At 45.2% G+C, this 16,579-nt stretch overlaps 1 protein-coding gene across 2 annotated transcripts in view; it reads right to left on the bottom strand.

The window, feature by feature from the left end:
* Nucleotides 1-16,579, bottom strand: part of LOC142151490 (zinc metalloproteinase-disintegrin-like VLAIP-B) — a 312,990-nt gene that overhangs the window by 270,579 nt on the left and 25,832 nt on the right. For both annotated transcript variants that reach the window (XM_075207197.1, XM_075207198.1), the window contains exons 8-13: nt 11,131-11,202; nt 9,971-10,140; nt 8,327-8,411; nt 3,330-3,460; nt 1,555-1,732; nt 96-185 (exon numbers count right to left, since the gene is read on the bottom strand). In XM_075207197.1, the coding sequence (XP_075063298.1) occupies nt 96-185; nt 1,555-1,732; nt 3,330-3,460; nt 8,327-8,411; nt 9,971-10,140; nt 11,131-11,202 (726 nt within the window). The remainder of the gene's footprint in view (nt 1-95; nt 186-1,554; nt 1,733-3,329; nt 3,461-8,326; nt 8,412-9,970; nt 10,141-11,130; nt 11,203-16,579) is intronic.

The following is a 16,579-nucleotide window of genomic DNA, read 5'->3' as shown; positions in this document are numbered from 1 at the left end:
TGCAGGAAGTAAACTAGCTACCTGTAGCTGAAGAAATACACAACCATGTGCATTGGGTACAATGGCTAAACATGCATACTACATACAACACTCACCTGACAATTTGAGCAACATTCTCCCTCTGCGCACTGAGCCCCTTGTTTTAATTTGCAGGTGGCGGCATCGCAGCAATTGTTGGTGCATTCCTAGAAAGTGATGGTAATGGATCGTTACACTTTGGTTACAAATAATCTACGACAGTGTTTCTCATGCTTTGTCTACCAAGTGCCCCCTTATGTCTGCTAAGTCTTACCTGCTTTTCAGGGCGATTACCTAGGGCGCCAATGGTTATGGGGTGCTTAAAATACTAAATGAGTGACATAATGTCACTTATAATTCCCCCACAGTGCCTACCCAAATGATGTGCCAACCAATGACATGAAGGAGAAGCTATCGGCAGCTGCTCCTCCATGTCAGCGATGGACTGGGAATATGGCATTTGACTATGATGATATAGCAAAGAGCCACATTCCCAGGACTGAGGAGCAGAGGATGCCTCCTGCCTACTCAGGCTGGGAGTAGAGTTTGAGGCACAACAATCAAGGTGGGGGGGCATTACCTCCAAGGGGTGTGGAGTAGGGCAACGCCTAGGGTGCCCCCAGGTTCTGTGCCAGCCCTTCTGCTAATTCTTAACAAGTCCCCACCTATACCTATTAATGCTAATAAAATGACTGTGACAGGAGATTAATGGCTCCATTTATCAAATATTGGCAATATGAAAAATGTAATATTGCCGAGATAGACATTCTTTCTTGCGCGCTATTTCTCAATACATTTAGCCCCGGCAGCGATAGTGGCTGGCAGCAGTAAGGCTGAGGACACCGCTTTGCCAGGCCAGAGTGGGAGCAGAATTCAAGATTCACTCATGTGCTGTGGAATTGGAAGCCCAAATAAAAAGAAGTTAAAACAATTAAAATAAATTAGTAAAAAATGTTTTATTTCATATATTTAATTTTTGTCATGTGTAGAGAGTGTGCAATCACCATCCTGAGATGGCAATAGGACGACAGTGGCGGTATTTTTACTGCCACTGTCCATGATAAAAAGTCTTCTGGGAAGGCTATCACTGGTGATAGAGGCCTTTGATAAATAGAGAGAAGCCCTAAATCTGACGCAAACTCCATATTTCACCAGATTTAGGGTTTTCTTCCTCTGATAAATAGACCACTAATTTATGTCATCCCATAATGCAATGCTTTACTGAATAAAGGTTCAATACATATGATCCAGTGTATTTCACACCATATTAGGGAAGCTTCCTCTCACTTTACTTCTGTCTGACATTGCATAATGCAAGTTCCTTATGCCGACATGTGTAATGTCAACACAGCTACTTGTGTCCAGATAATGTACAGCATTATGTTAGTTTTTCCATAATTCTTCATAATCTGGCAAATTATAGACCATTTTTTCAGTATAAATACATATGAATTATTAACATCCAATAAGTATCAGGCTCCCTGAAGGTTAATGTAGGGACATTTAGATGTCCTGTAGTGGACGTGACATGGTTACCTGCACTGTGCCACAATCACATTCCTCTTCTCGTTCCGTGAATCCATTTCCACACACGGGGGTAGACAGGATGTCCCCTTTCTCTGGCATGTCCTTTATACACAGCGGCATTTGGTTCAGAATAAAATTCTGTAAGTCCTGATGGCTGCAGGTGCTGAACAGTTGTGGAATCTCATAACTGTGTGGAGAGAGTCAAAGTTACAGGGAGGTGTACATAGCATCCTGGAGATGGGTACTATACCTGTATGGAGGGAGGCATAGGTACAGGGGGTGTACACAGAATACTTGGGAGAGGGGTTATCACTGTATGGAGGAAGGCACAGGTACAAGGGAGTGTACATAGCAACCTGGGGACATTGGTCATAGCTGTATGGAGGGAGGCTCAGGTACCGGAGGGGGTGTACATAGTATCCTGGGGACAAGGGTTATAGCTGTATGGAGGGAGGCACAGGTACCGGAGGGGGTGTACATAGTATCCTGGGGACAAGGGTTATAGCTGTATGGAGGGAGGCACAGGTACCGGAGGGTGTGGACATAGCACCCTGGGGACAGGGGTTATAGCTGTATGGAGTGCGGCACAGGTACCGGAGGGGGTGTACACAGCATCCTTGGGCAGGGGCTATAGCTGTATGGAGGGAGGCACAGGTACAAGGTGTGTGCATTGCACCCTGGGGACAGGAGTTATAGCTGTATGGAGGGAGGCACAGGTCCAGAGGGGTGTACAAAGCATCCTTGGGACAGAGGTTATAGCTGTATGGAGGGAGGCTCAGGTACCGGAGGGGGTGTACATAGTATCCTGGGGACAAGGGTTATAGCTGTATTGAAGGAGGCACAGGTACAGGGGATGTACACAGCATGCTGGGGACAGGGGTTACAGCTGTACGGAGGAAGGCACAGGTACAGGGGGGTGTACATAGCATCCTTGGGACAGGGGTTATAGCTGTAAGGAGGGAGGCACAGGTACCAGAGGGTGTGGACATTGCACCCTGGGGACAGGAGTTATAGCTGTATGGAGGGAGGCACAGGTCCAGAGGGGTGTACAAAGCATCCTTGGGACAGAGGTTATAGCTGTTTGGAAGGAGGCACAGGTACAAAGGGGTGTACAAAGCATCCTTGGGACACAGGTTATAGCTGTATGGAGGGAGGCACAGGTACCGGAGGGGGTGTGCACTGCATCCTGTGAACAGGGGTTATAGCTGTATGGAGGGAGGCACAGGTACCGGAGGGGGTGTACATAGCATCCTGGGAACAGGGGTTATAGCAGTATGGAGGGAGGCTCAGGTACAGAGGGGTGTAAATTTTTGCCTATTTTCTTCTAGAACTCGACATTCAGGAGGCTGAATAGATAATCCCCTTATCCCTGCCACATCCTTTCTTTCAATGTTATTCCTGTGTGTTAATGCAACAGCTTGGGGTACGACCTTGTGTCAAAGGTGGGTAAGAACCACCTTTGACACAAGCCTGCATAGAGCAATAGCACAAAGCTGTACTGGCCACAATTAAGCAAATAAATCTTTTAAGTTTGAGTTCCTTTCAATGACATACAAATGTATACAACCAGGGGGTATTACTAAAACTACTTTAAAGAATAAGTGGACATGTTGCCCATAGCAACCAGTTAGATTCTAGTTATCATTTCTAGAATGTACTAGATAAATAAGTTATAATCTGTTTGGTTCCTATGGGTAACACATGCATTTCTCCTCTTTAGAAGGTTTAGTAAATCTGCCCCCCAAGCTTTTATTTCTGCAATGACTGTGTTTGGATTCACCCACCTTAAAGAGGACTCCATGATACAAGAGTTAGCGCCACAGCGGCATCCATTCTCATCATGATTCATTCCGAGGTTGTGTCCCATTTCATGAGCAACTGTTGCACCAACATAATTATAATCTTTACTGTGATCCTGGGAAAATAATACAGGATGATCTTAAGCTGAAAGCCAATCACTCAGTTTCTTTGTTTCTTGCATGTTAAATATAAACACTTCAGTTGTCTCGTATATCATCCAGTTCAAATAATAATATAAGAAAATGATAGGCAGATCTTGAAGGCTGGATTTCTGTTCTTATAAAACATGCAATATGGTTCAATTCCCAATTACTCCAATACATGGGTTACAACCCATTTGGTATTGCTCCAAAAACGTTATAAAATGTTGTCACAGATGTAATGATAATACTGTTGTCCAGGGCTGGACTGGCCATCGGGCACTTTTGGCAAATTCCAGAAGGGACGATGGCTAGTTGGGCCGATTCAGCGGGGCAGGATGCCCGTCCGAGCAGGGCAGTGAGCTGCGCTGCTCGGCGGACAGTTTCAATGTGCTGTGCAGCTATTCAATCACATGGGCCGAAGGAGCACCAGAGTTGGGTGTTGGTGGGAGGTGAAGCGAAGAGGGAGGCGGGAGAAGGGGAGGAGGAGATGTTCAGTCTGATGGCCTCAATTTTGGAAGAGAAAAAGGTGGCAAAGTCAGAAGCGGACAGGGAAGACGGGACAGAAGGGGGTGGGGGGGAGAGTAGGGAGTTGAAGGTGGCAAAGAGGCGGCGGGGATTGGAGGACTGAGAAGAAATGAGGGACTTAAAGAAGGAATGTTTGGCGAGGGAGAGGGCGGAGCAGAAAGAAGAAAGGATGAATTTAAAGTGAAGGAAGTCGGCCAGGGAACGAGATTTCCTCCAGAGGTGTTCAGCAGTGCGAGAGCACTTTTGGAGGAAGTGGGTGAGTTTTGAGTGCCAGGGCTGGGGAATAATGCGGCGTCTGCTGACAGTAGAGGCCGGGGCGACAGCGTCCAGGGCAGTAGAGAGGGAGAGATTGTAGAGGGAAGACGCCTGGTCAGGACAGACCAGGGAGGGAAGGGGTGATAGGAGAGTTTCAAGAGAGGAGGAGAAGGAGGTAGGGTCAATAGCGTCAAGGTTGCGCCTGGTGTGGGTGGCTTTGGGCGAGGCAGGAGCAGGGGAGGAGGACAGAGTGAAGGAGAGGAGATGGTGGTCAGAGAGTGGGAAGGGAGAGTTGGAGAAGTCAGAGAGATCACAGAGGTGAGAGAAGATAAGGTCAAGGGAGTGACCAAGACAGTGGGTGGGGAAGAGGTCCACTGAGTGAGGCCTAGGGAGGAGGAGAGAGCGAGAAGTTTGATGGTGGCGGGGTCAGAACAGTTGTCAATAGGAATATTAAAGTCACCAAGTATGATGGAGGGAAGGTCAGAGGAAAGGTAGTGGAGGAGCCATGAAGCGAAGTTGTCAAGGAAAAGGGAGGAGATGCCTGGGGGACGGTAGATGACGGAGACACGGAGGTGGATGGGGGAGAAGAACCGGATCGAGTGTACTTCAAAGGAAGAGAAGGAGAGGGAAGGTAAAGTGGGAATGACCCGAAAAGTGCAGTTGGGGGAAAGGAGGAGACCCACTCCACCTCCTGGACGCTCATCCGGTCTGCTGGAGTGGGTGAAGGAGAGGCCCCCATAAGAGAGGGTGGCAGGTGAGGCAGTGTCAGAAGAAGTAAGCCAGGTTTCAGTGATGGCAAGAAGATTTAGAGAGTTGTAGATGAAGAGGTCATGGATGGAGGCCAGTTTGTTACAGATGGACCTGGAGTTCCAGAGGGCACATGAGAAGGGGAGGGAGGGAAGAGGGGAGATGCAGATGAGATTGTCAGGGTTGATAGAGCTAGGGGGAGGGTGAGGGGTGGGGCAGCGAGAGATGGGCGAGCGAAGGGGGCTGGGGGAGAGAATGGGTATAGGAAAGGAGCGGGTTGGCATGGTGAGGGACAGGGATGGATGGGGAATGATAGAAGGGGCAAGGGTAATTAACACAGAGGGGAGGGCAGCAAAGGGAGACAGAAATGGACCAGAGCAGATAAGAGGCTTAGTTAGATTAAGGATAGACGGAGTAAAGTAAAACAAAGAGTTAGTAAAATTAAACTAGTTAGATTAAGATAATTTGATTAGGGATTGACAGAACAAAGTAAGACAAAGACAAAGATAGGACTGTAAGAGACAAAGGAATGGAGCAAGAACAGAAAGCGGTCGCAGAAGCGATATAAAGTGCCGTAAAGAATTAAAATAAAATGGAGAAAGTTAAAAATGCAAATAAAATACAATAATTAAGATAAAGTACAATAATTAAGATAGAATAATTAATATAAAATACAGTACAATACAATAAAATAAATTGCAGTAAAATAAGGTTAAACTAAGGTTAAAATGAGCTAACGGTAAGTTAGAAATGAAAACACAAACAATTAATTAAATAAAAATGAAAACACAAAAATTAAATAGCAGTAAAATAAGGTTAAACTAAGGATAAAATAAGCTAAAGGTAAGTTAGAAATGAAAACAAGGTGGCAAAAATGATGTAGGGCTGCAGAGAGTCGGTACTGGGTCCAGGGCAGGAAAGTCCAGGGAAGGGCAGGAAAGTCCAGGGAGACCGGGAGTCCAGGGAGGTACAGGGTCCAGGGCAGGAAAGTCCAGGGAGACCAGAGAATCAGGAGAGTCACGGTGAGGACAAGAGCCACGCTGAGGCGGTGAGGCAGAGTCACAGGCCCGGGGAGACGATGAGATGGTTGTGGAGAGTAAGGCAGCGTTGAGAGGCTTCCGTTCGGCAGCAGGAGAGAGCATCAGGACCGGAGCAGTGCCGCGTGGAGGGCGTCTACAAGGGCAGCTGGAGACAGCATCAGGAACTGGAGGAGCATGATCAGGGGCTGGAACTGGATCAGCAGGCGTCCGGACCGGGGCAGTCGGAGACAGCAGCGGGACCAGTGCAGGCAGAGGCGAAAGAGCAGCACACCGTTGGTAAGGGATGGTGGCGTGGAGGTCGGAGACCAGACGTGGCAGCGAGGAGGCCTATGACCGAAGACAGCATCAGGAAGACGGAGCAGCACGTGGAGCCGGAGTGAGTGCCGCACGTGGAGATCAGCGGAGAGATCATCAGCGGTTGGCATCAGGGTCCTCAGAGCAGAACAGCGGAGAACACAGGAAGAACTTCAGGCGGAGAAAGTAGCAGCGGACGGTGTCAGGATCAGAGGAGCTGGGAACGGAGGCATCACAGACGATCAGGGTAAGAGACAGCAGAAATGCTGTAGAGGTGTACCCAGGTGGAAGGCTGGTTCAGGGGGCTGGAAGAGGAATGTAGGGCCCCCAAGCCACAGCAGCGAGAGGCAGCAGGCATCAGAAGGGCATCTACGGGTAGAAAATGCGGGGCCCAGAGGAGGATCCAGCTGGGCTCCAACGGTGAGCAGGTAGGACACGTCTGTCCTACCTTCAGTGTTCAGTCTAGTCTAGTTCAGTCTAGTATATATATATATATATATATATATATATATATATATATATAATATTAGTGTGTGTGTGGGGCCATATATATATAAGTGTGTGTGTGTGTGTGTGGCCATACATATATTAGTGTGTGTGTGTGTGTGTGTGTGTGTGGGGCCATGTATATATTGTGTGTGTGTGTGCGCAGTATTTTCATATGATATGTGAGGGAAGGGAGGATTTTAATATAGTGTGGGAGGTAGGCTATTTAATGGTGGAGTGTAAGTGGGGGCTAATTATTTAAGGTGAGATGAAGCAACCTTTAATTTCATGCTGGGGTGGTTTAGGTCTCTCAATTGAATATGATGCTGATTTTGGGGAGGAGGTCTACTTATTAAATGTGAATTTGAATTATTTATTGCTGGGGATGGTTGTGGAAAATGGCTATATTTATTAAACTTTAATGCTATTTAATTTATTGCTGGGACTGTTTGCAGGGAGGTAAATATGTTTTGAGTAAATGGGTATATTGTTACTTTAATGTTGGGGCTGGTTGGAGGGAAATAGGTCTACTTATTAAATGTGAATATTATTATTGTGGGGACTGGAGGGAAGTCTAATTATAAAACGTGAGTGCTATTGTTTTAACATCAGGGCTGATTGGAGTCTTCTAAATTTCATATACCCCATTTTTTTTTCAAAATAGGACATCCAGTATTCCAGGATCAAGACAAGAAAGGACTAAGCTAAAGAAACCAGCTGCTACAAGTGGTGAAAGTGACCAAGACAGGTAGCAGAGAGCAGGACAGTCTGCCAACTGTCCTGAATCTGGTGGGGCAGTCTTGAATTTGGGTGACTGTCTCCCTTAGTCAGGATTTGGTTTGACTGCAAGGACAGTTGGAAGGTATGTCCCGCTTCACAACGTACTGCTTGTGAAGGCAGAGCTGTGTGCTTCTAACAGTAGTGCACACAGTATTGCCTGTGTATTTGTCTAAAATGATAACCATGTTACATAATAGGGGCCCTGCTGTCTTAAATACCCCGGGCCCCCTGAGCCTTAATCCAGCTCTGATTATGGAAAGGGAACGGATAGCTGCTCTCAGTTCCGGACAGGACACAGCCTGCAGAACAAGCCAAGGAGCTCTAAGTATCACAAGATTTGTTAATCTCGTGAGACAAAGAGCTTCCCTGCTCACTCTACAGGAAATTCCCACCCTGATGAATGTCAGCAGCACCAGAAGAATAGATAAGTACAGTGGGCTGGGAGGGCAAGATAAATGTAATGTTTTATTATAATGTATATATCAATGCCCCATGTTGGCCACACCCACAACACAATGTGGTTACGCCCTTTTTGGCACACAGTTTCTTTCATTCTGGGACTGAGGCGGGCCTGTGTACTTTAAATGCCAGGGCTGATTTTTAGTCCCAGTCCGGCCCTGCTTTTGTCCAAGCCTGTATGTGGGGAGGCTGGGAATGAATGTATATTACAGAATGGTCCTTTAGTGGCAGAGCCTCTATCACATGACTTACCATGTTAACACCTGTGGATTGGGTTTCACTGCAGAAGCTTCTGATCCAGGCCCGTCCCACCGTAGTCCCATCAAAGTCAGTGTCACTGAAAGACACAAAAGCACAAAATAATATGAGTACAATATTACACATCTCAGATCCCATAAAAAAAATGTATTTTCAATTCATGTTATTTTATTTAATATAATATAATGCATGAGGTTAATTTAAAGAGAGACTTTTTAAGGATATTGGTTATTAACGTGAAGATGGGTTTGGCTCTTAATGATAGAAATATAACTATGTAGAATAATACACAGAGTGCATAATACTGTATAATTATTCAAGAATGCAATCACACTGTTGATAGTAGAGAACTATAGGATACATGCAGAGTTAAAGTCGTCAAGTACTTAGACCTTCCAGAGACTAAAGCCCAAGATAGTATTTCCAGAATTAGTATGGCCAGTGGCGAAACGCGTTAAGACACAAGGCATTGTCTGGGATATCGGCTAAAATCTGTTTCCACCCTCTGGCTCCAATGTTCAACTTATTGATTGGTCCTTGTGCCAAGTGTTCTTGACCCGATTTTATGATTCCGACTATTTGCTGAAGAATTGTGCTCACTACTTATGTCAGAATACGGTGTTATTGTGTAATTGTTTTTCTAGTTTTGTACACCATGGGACCTAGACAAGAAAAGGTAATTATTTTATCTTCTGATTAAATATATAAAAAACTATCTCTGGGGCAGATACTGGCCCAGAGCGATACAGGTTAGTTACCGCTTTGTCGGGACAGTGTCGTTGTCCACATGCAGGAACTAGCCATGTGCATTGCAACTGAAAGCTCAGATATGGGCTTTAGGTTCCACTTTTAAACAAAAAAAACCCCAAAGTGTAATAAAGTATTGCAAAAACACACATAAGTAAACAACATTAAATATAATATTTAACTTATACTAAACCCAGTGGTACTGCACACCAGCAGGATAACCCCATTAATAGATCGGCCATCTATAAATATACCCTTTATGTGTGGAAAGGTCCCAAATAAGAGTTAACCATTGAAAGAATCTATTTCCACTTTTCCTGTTAATTTGCATGCTTGACAAACGTGAATGATGAGAAAATAAGTATTCTGATTTTGGATAGAAAGAAAGGAGAATATGTGGGATCATTACCGTTTATTAGGTTTAAATGTAACATAGTGTTAATTAAACATTTGTATTTAGGTAACAAAACACATATATTGAAATGTTTAAAGGAGATATCCATGGAACAGAAATACATTTTTTAATAGTAATACCCCCCCCCCCCCCAAGTATCAGAATAATACTTACATACTGCTAATTCTCCTGTTGCCAATGCTTGCTGTGTGTGTAACCAATCAGTGCTTTCGAAACATAGCAAACTGTTATTTGTAGTATTCCAACATGATCCTATGATCACCGGAAGATTTAGCAGTTAGAGAGCTGTCGTGGATGAGGGGGTTACCTTATAACAGGCGGATATCTCCTTTAAAATGAATTAATTTTGCTGCCTCCCTAATCGTGCTGTCTGGAACAGCCATGTGTACCACGTACATATGGGAATGGTAACTAGAAAAAGCTCTCCCTCTATATATATATATATCTGGATCTGGAACTTCTCGGAAAAGGCTTACGTTAGGAACTGTGCGTTGTCGTGAAGTTTCCTTGGCAGCAGCTTTTCTTTCCTCCACAGAGAGAAGCGGTTTAGATTAGTATTAGACGATGTGACTACTTCAAATTGGTCTCCTGCGTTCCAGATTTCCAATCCAATCAGAGCCACAAAAATATTTATTTGCTTATACACCTGACAATGAGAATACACAGAGTAGAGGAGATCTATTATTGCTAATGTCAATGTTTAAAGTGTTTATTTTTTCTATTCATTACATAAACTATGATTTTAGTACTTTAAGTGATGGACCACACTTGGCAGGATAAAGCTGATCACTTTATTTAATGCAAATGGGCCATGGCCTTTTTCCAATCTTACACCAGCAAGGAATTATGGGCCAGAGAGGGTGGCAAATGATTGGGTGGTCACTGGAGAATGTGTCACACCCAATCATGTGATGAACTCTTCAACTCGAAAAACAATGGAAATAGTTTTGTGCCCAGGTCACGAAGGATACAAGTGTCAGCTCTTTTCTGCAGGCAGTGGTCCATCCCTTTATCCCTTTATAATGAAAACATTTATATTCAGAGAAAAGCTGCAAACACATAAAAATCAGTCTTCCACAGCTGCCCATTGAGTTCCTTTTTAGAGTGACGTTGTACTTTAGTTCTGTTTTCACACTATTTTGCTCCTTGAATAACCTGGTCTATGCTAATTATCTGGAGAGGAAGAAAAATTTTTTAACATTACTTAATAAATTCAACTCAAAAGCAGTACTATCTAGAACAGAATATTCAAATCCAAAGGTGATTGGTTAATCTGTATATGGCAGAGGTGGGTCATGGCACCCACCAAAAACAGTGGGGGTCAATTTCTGTGAAGCTCTTTAGGGCCACTGCCATTCCATTCAGCTGGCCAGAGTGGGGGCCGTTACATGTAGCAATCTGCACAGAGGCGTAATACTCCACTAGTTTCAGAACTGAAAGCCCAACTGGGACTTCACTGCATTTGCACAAGTCCCCGGAATTCACCCAGAATAGCAGAGAAGAGACCTCGGGAGCAGATGGATTGGCGTCACTGGGCCCCCCTCCTCTGGCCACACCCCCTGTATTGGCATTAGCTCCACCCCTGCATCTCCTCAAACTTCAGGAAAATATATGCGCCCATTGTACAGTAACTCACCTGGTTAACAAAATTGACAATCCCAAAGATCCTTTTTCTGATGTCTTCTCTATTTTGGTTATACTTAATGAACTGGAAGAAAGAAGACCATAGCTTATTACTGCCAAGATGCCCCAGACATATAAGCCTATTATAACAACTCATAGATCTATAAATGGTATTCTGCAAATCTGAAGACATGTATAGGCACATGAATAGGGCGCTGGAGAAAAGGGTCGAAGCTCGTAAACGCTAAAGCAAACTTATTATATTCTTACATTTTCTACAATTACAGCAATTAAAATTATAACATAAAATCCTTTCGAGAAACCCTGAATATGCTGACGCCCCACCATGGTATGTGTGTACATGTGCAGTGGTACATACACCCTGGGTTCTGGACCTAGGAGCATGATACATAGCATTCAGAACACAGCCTGTGGTAAATGCCAAAGTGCCATGCACTCACCTGTAACCCCCACAACATCACAGAGGTTTACATGCATGCAATACTGATAGAGCAATGCCATATGTCACACTATTGCTCCTGGTCCTATAAATACCTCAAACCTTGAAGAAAGTCCCTGAGGTATTTTGATATTCAGGAGAACTAGATAATACAATTTTGGAGCAAGATTTTGGGCTGTGCTAAGTGCATAAAACTAGAAAGAAATCATATTTGTGATTTTGTTTGTTATCTCTATAGAATGCCCATGAAATTAAAATGCTACCAAACGAAATGTAAAACAATATAAAATTCAATTAGACACTTAGGGGTATATTTACTTAACTGCTAGTTTGAAAAGTGGAGATGTTGCCTATAGCAACCAATCACATTCTAGCTGTCATTTATTTAGTACATCCTACAAAATGACATCTAGAATCTGATTGGTTGCTATAGGTAACATCTCCACTTTTTCAAACTAGCAGTTTAGTAAATATGTCCCTTAGTCACTGCCAGTGAAGCCAGCAAGGCCCAGCAACGCAACTGTGTTTCCATCATTAAGGTGTAAACTAGCGCTGGTCATGAAGGGGTTTATCATTTTATTTCTAAATAATGGAGGGATCAAAGGCAGTTTTTTAATAGCTCCCTTAAACATATAATATATACACACCTATCAGCCACAACCTTCAAACCACCTGCCTAATATTGTGTACGTCCCCCCCGTGTCAACAAAAACAGCTCTGACCCATTGAGGCATAGACTTCACAAGACCTCTGAGGGTGTCCTGTGATATCTGGCACCAAGACGTTATCAGCAGATCCTTTTCTAATCAAGTCCTGTAAGTTGCGATGTGGGGCCTCCGTGGCTCGAACTTGTTTTTCCAGCAAATCCCACAGATGCTTGATCAGATTAATATCTGGGGAATTTGAAGGCCAAGTCAACACCTTGAACTCTTTGTCATGTACCTCAAACCATTCCTGAACACATTTTGCAGTGTGGCAGGGTGCATTATCCTGCTGAAAAGGCCCCTTCCATCAGGTCATAAAATTGCCATAAAGGGATGTACTTGGTCTGCAACAATGTTTAGGTAGGTGGTACGTGTCAAAGTAACATCCATATGCCAGGATCCAAAGTTTCCCAGCAGAACATTGCCCAGAGCATCACACTGCCTCTGCCAGGCTTGCCTACTTTCTGTAGTGCATCCTGGTGTCATCTATCAGATAAACAACAAACACGCTCCTGGCTGTCCACATGATGTAAAAGAAAATGTGATTCATCAGACCAGCCAACATCTCTCATTGCTCCCTGGTCCAGTTCTGGCTCTCACATATCCATTACAGGTGCTTTCGGCGGTGAACAGGGGTCAGCATGAGCACTCTGACTGGACTGTGCCTACGAAGCCCCATATGCAGCAAGCTGCAATGCACTGTGTGTACTGACAACTTTCTATCTTAGCCAGCATTAACTTTTTCAGTAATTTGTGCTCAGTAGCTCATATGTGGGATTGGACCACACAGGCTACCCTTCGCTCCCCATACACATCATTGAGCCTTGGGTGCCCATGTGTCACTCACCGGACTGTGAGTGCTTCTTCCCGGACATTTAGGAACCGTGGCCGTCCTCCATCCTGAGGGACTGCGCATGCGCAGCCCTTTCTATACCTCCAGTGTATGTTCCTTTAACTTAATTGGCAGATCAGGCAACCTCCCTATATTAAGCACCTGTGGTCAACACCACGTTGCCTGATCTTGGAGTCTCATTCCCCATGAGTCTCTGAAGGTGTTCCTGTGTTTCCTTGTTTATTCAGCCCAGCTGATTCCTGTGGTTTCCAAACCACTTCTACCTCTGTGGTTTCCAAACCACTTCTACTACTGTGGTTCCCATACCACTTCTACCATCTACTGTATCATCGTGACTGTGAGCTGATTCCTATCCGCTGCCTCCGTGCACTACAGTCTTCTAATCACTTCAACTCTACCATGTATCATTGGGACTGTTAGCTGATGCCTATCCGCTGCCTCCGTGCACTACAGTCCTTCATCCACATCCACTCACCTGTTCATGATTGTGACTGCCAGCTGATTCCTAACCGCTGCCTCCGTGCACTACAGGCTTCAACCTGCAACTCGTCTGTGTTTCATCATCGTGACTGTTTGGCTGATTCCTATCCGCTGCCTCCGTGCACTACAGTCTTCAACCTGCAACTCGTCTGTGTTTCATCATCGTGACTGCTAGCTGATTCCTATCCGCTGCCTCCGTGCACTACAGTCTTCAACCTGCAACCCGTCTGTGTTTCATCGTGACTGTTTAGCTGATTCCTATCCGCTGCCTCTGTGCGCTTCAGTCTTCAGTCCTTGTCAACTCTACCGTGTTTCCTTGAGTCTGCTGCCACTATTGCTACCCGCTACTCTCCGTGATCAACTGTTCCAGTTCAACTCTGCTCCGGTGTCCCATCGTTACTGCACCTGCTGGTTGCTATTGGTTACCTCCGTGTTCCCGCAGAGACCCGCTGCTGTTACTTCTCAGCGCTACTCATCCATCTACTGCTGATCCGCTCTCCACGCCTTCCTGTGTTCCCTGCTGGTCTACCTACCTGTGCGCTGCACCTGCTAGACCCCCGCTTCACCCATCCAGGGACTTGTATCCTGCTGGCCTCCTGCCCTTCAGGTATCTCTGCACTCCTGTCTGACTGCCTTCTCCTGAACCACGGTATGCATACTTCCCATTGACTGTGCTGTGTATTGCATACCTTGCTGGACTGTGTTGGTTCTCCTCTGGAGTGTACTATCCGCTGAGTCTATTGCCATCATTGACTGTGTTGGTTCTCCTCTGGAGTGTACTATCTGCTGACTCTACTGCCATCATTGACTGTGTTATCTCATGCCGGATTACTTCAAGAGACTTTCTATATTGGCAGTGTTGTTCAGTCATTTATACATTTATATTGTGCATATTACTGTGGATCAAAGTCAAGGTGCCCGTGTATATATTGTGTTGCAGTCTCTCCCCGTGCACCTCCTCACATATATATTCAGTGGTACAACTTGCTAGTGGCAGACCACTGACTCCTGTTTACAGTTTCACCTGTTCCAGTATCCTCTCACATAGCAGTGGTACAACTTGCTAACGCAGACCACTGACTCCCCGGATACCTCCACTTGGATTCCATTCCTTCACTCAGACAGCGGTACAACTTGCTATCCGCAGACCACTGACTACCTTCACGTGTCCTTTGTCCATACAGTTCCTCGTGTATTATTACCTCCATATTGCCAGTGCTGCTAGTCATAGACTTTCCTGAGCATCTCATCATCTGCTATTTCCTGTTCCGTGATCACCCTGCTACCAGAGTACCATATTACCACCTATACTGCTCTGGTAAGCCTATCACCTGGTGATCCCTGGGTAAAGACTCCTAGTGCCCGTGACAGTAAGATCAGGCCATGACAGACCCAGATACGGAACCTACCGCTAAAGAGATGCTGCAGCATCTGGTCAGCCGTGTGGAGCAACAGGATGCTCGCCAACAGCTGTTACTTCAATGTTACCAATCTTTAACCTCCCAAGGAACATCTGGACAGACTGTTACAGCTAATATTGAAGCTCCTGTGCTTTCCTCCGTTTCCCCAGTGCCATCCCAGGTGTCTACAGTTTCTACGCTTCACCTGCCTACTCCGTCAAAATATGACGGGGACCCCAAAACTTGTAGAGGTTTCCTTAACCAATGTTCAGTCCATTTTGAACTTCAACCTCAAAATTTTTCTACCCATCGTTCCAGAGTGGCCTATCTTATCTCATTGTTTTCTGGACAAGCCCTGGCTTGGGCCTCCCCTCTGTGGGAGAGAAACGATCCAATTCTACAAGATAGTGCCAAATTCATTTCCACGTTCCGAAGTGTGTTCGATGAACCAGGTCGTGTGACCTCCGCTGCCTCCAGTATTCTTCGCTTACGACAAGGTTCTCATACAGTAGGCCAGTACGTCATCCAATTTAGGATCTTAGCCTCTGAACTTCAGTGGAACACTGAAGCATTAGTTGCCGCCTTCTGGCAGGGGCTCTCCGATAAAATTAAAGATGCACTGACTACCCAAGAGCTTCCTTCGTCACTAGAAGATTTGATCTCTCTTTGCCATCGTGTAGACATGAGATTTCGTGAAAGAGAATCTGAGAAAACAACTTCTGCTAAAGCACCTCTTCGTTCAAACCCTCAATTTCGTCCAGTTTCACCTTCTGTGATTCCCATGGAGATAGGACGTTCCAAATTATCTTTAGAAGAGAGGAAACGAAGAGTAAAGAATAGACTCTGTATCTATTGTGCTGATTCCACACATATGCTCAGTTCTTGCCCTAAGAAATCGGGAAATGCCAGGCCCTAACTAGTTCTGGAGAGGTGAAGTTAGGGTCCCTGGAGTCCTCTCCATTGTCTATGAAATCTAAAGTCTGCGCTTTCGATGTTACGATTTCCTTTGCTACCAAATCCTTTGAGTCACAGGCATTGATTGATTCCGGAGCAGCAGGAAATTTCATTTCTAAATCACTAGTGAATCAATGGTCCCTACCAGTGATCATTTTAAAAACACCCATTACTGTGACGGCTATAGATGGATCACGTCTCATCAATGGTCTCATCACCCAGAGTACGTCTCCAGTAACCCTTCAGATTGGTGTACTACACCATGAAGAAATTTCGTTTTTAATTCTTCCAGTTACGACAAGTCCGATTGTCTTAGGCCTTCCATGGCTTCAATGTCACTCTCCCCAGATTGACTGGCGCACCCCTCAAGTTACGTCTTGGGGGTCTGAATGTCACCATCGTTGTCTCTCTCAAGTTATTCCTCTTAAAGTACAGCAATCTTCCATCTCATCTTTCTCCCCGGGACTCCCTCCTCAGTATGCTTCATTTGCCGATGTGTTTGATAAAGCTCAGTCTGAACGTCTTCCTCCTCATCGTTCTTGGGATTGTCCGATCGACCTTCTACCTGGCAAGACTCCTCCCAGGGGTCGGGTCTATCCTCTCTCGTTACC

The sequence above is a fragment of the Mixophyes fleayi genome, chromosome 4 (assembly GCF_038048845.1).
Source record: "Mixophyes fleayi isolate aMixFle1 chromosome 4, aMixFle1.hap1, whole genome shotgun sequence".
Classification (NCBI taxonomy): Eukaryota; Metazoa; Chordata; class Amphibia; order Anura; family Limnodynastidae; genus Mixophyes; species Mixophyes fleayi.
The sequence above is the reverse complement of the archived record's forward strand: the minus strand, read 5'-3'. Positions and strand labels throughout refer to the sequence as shown.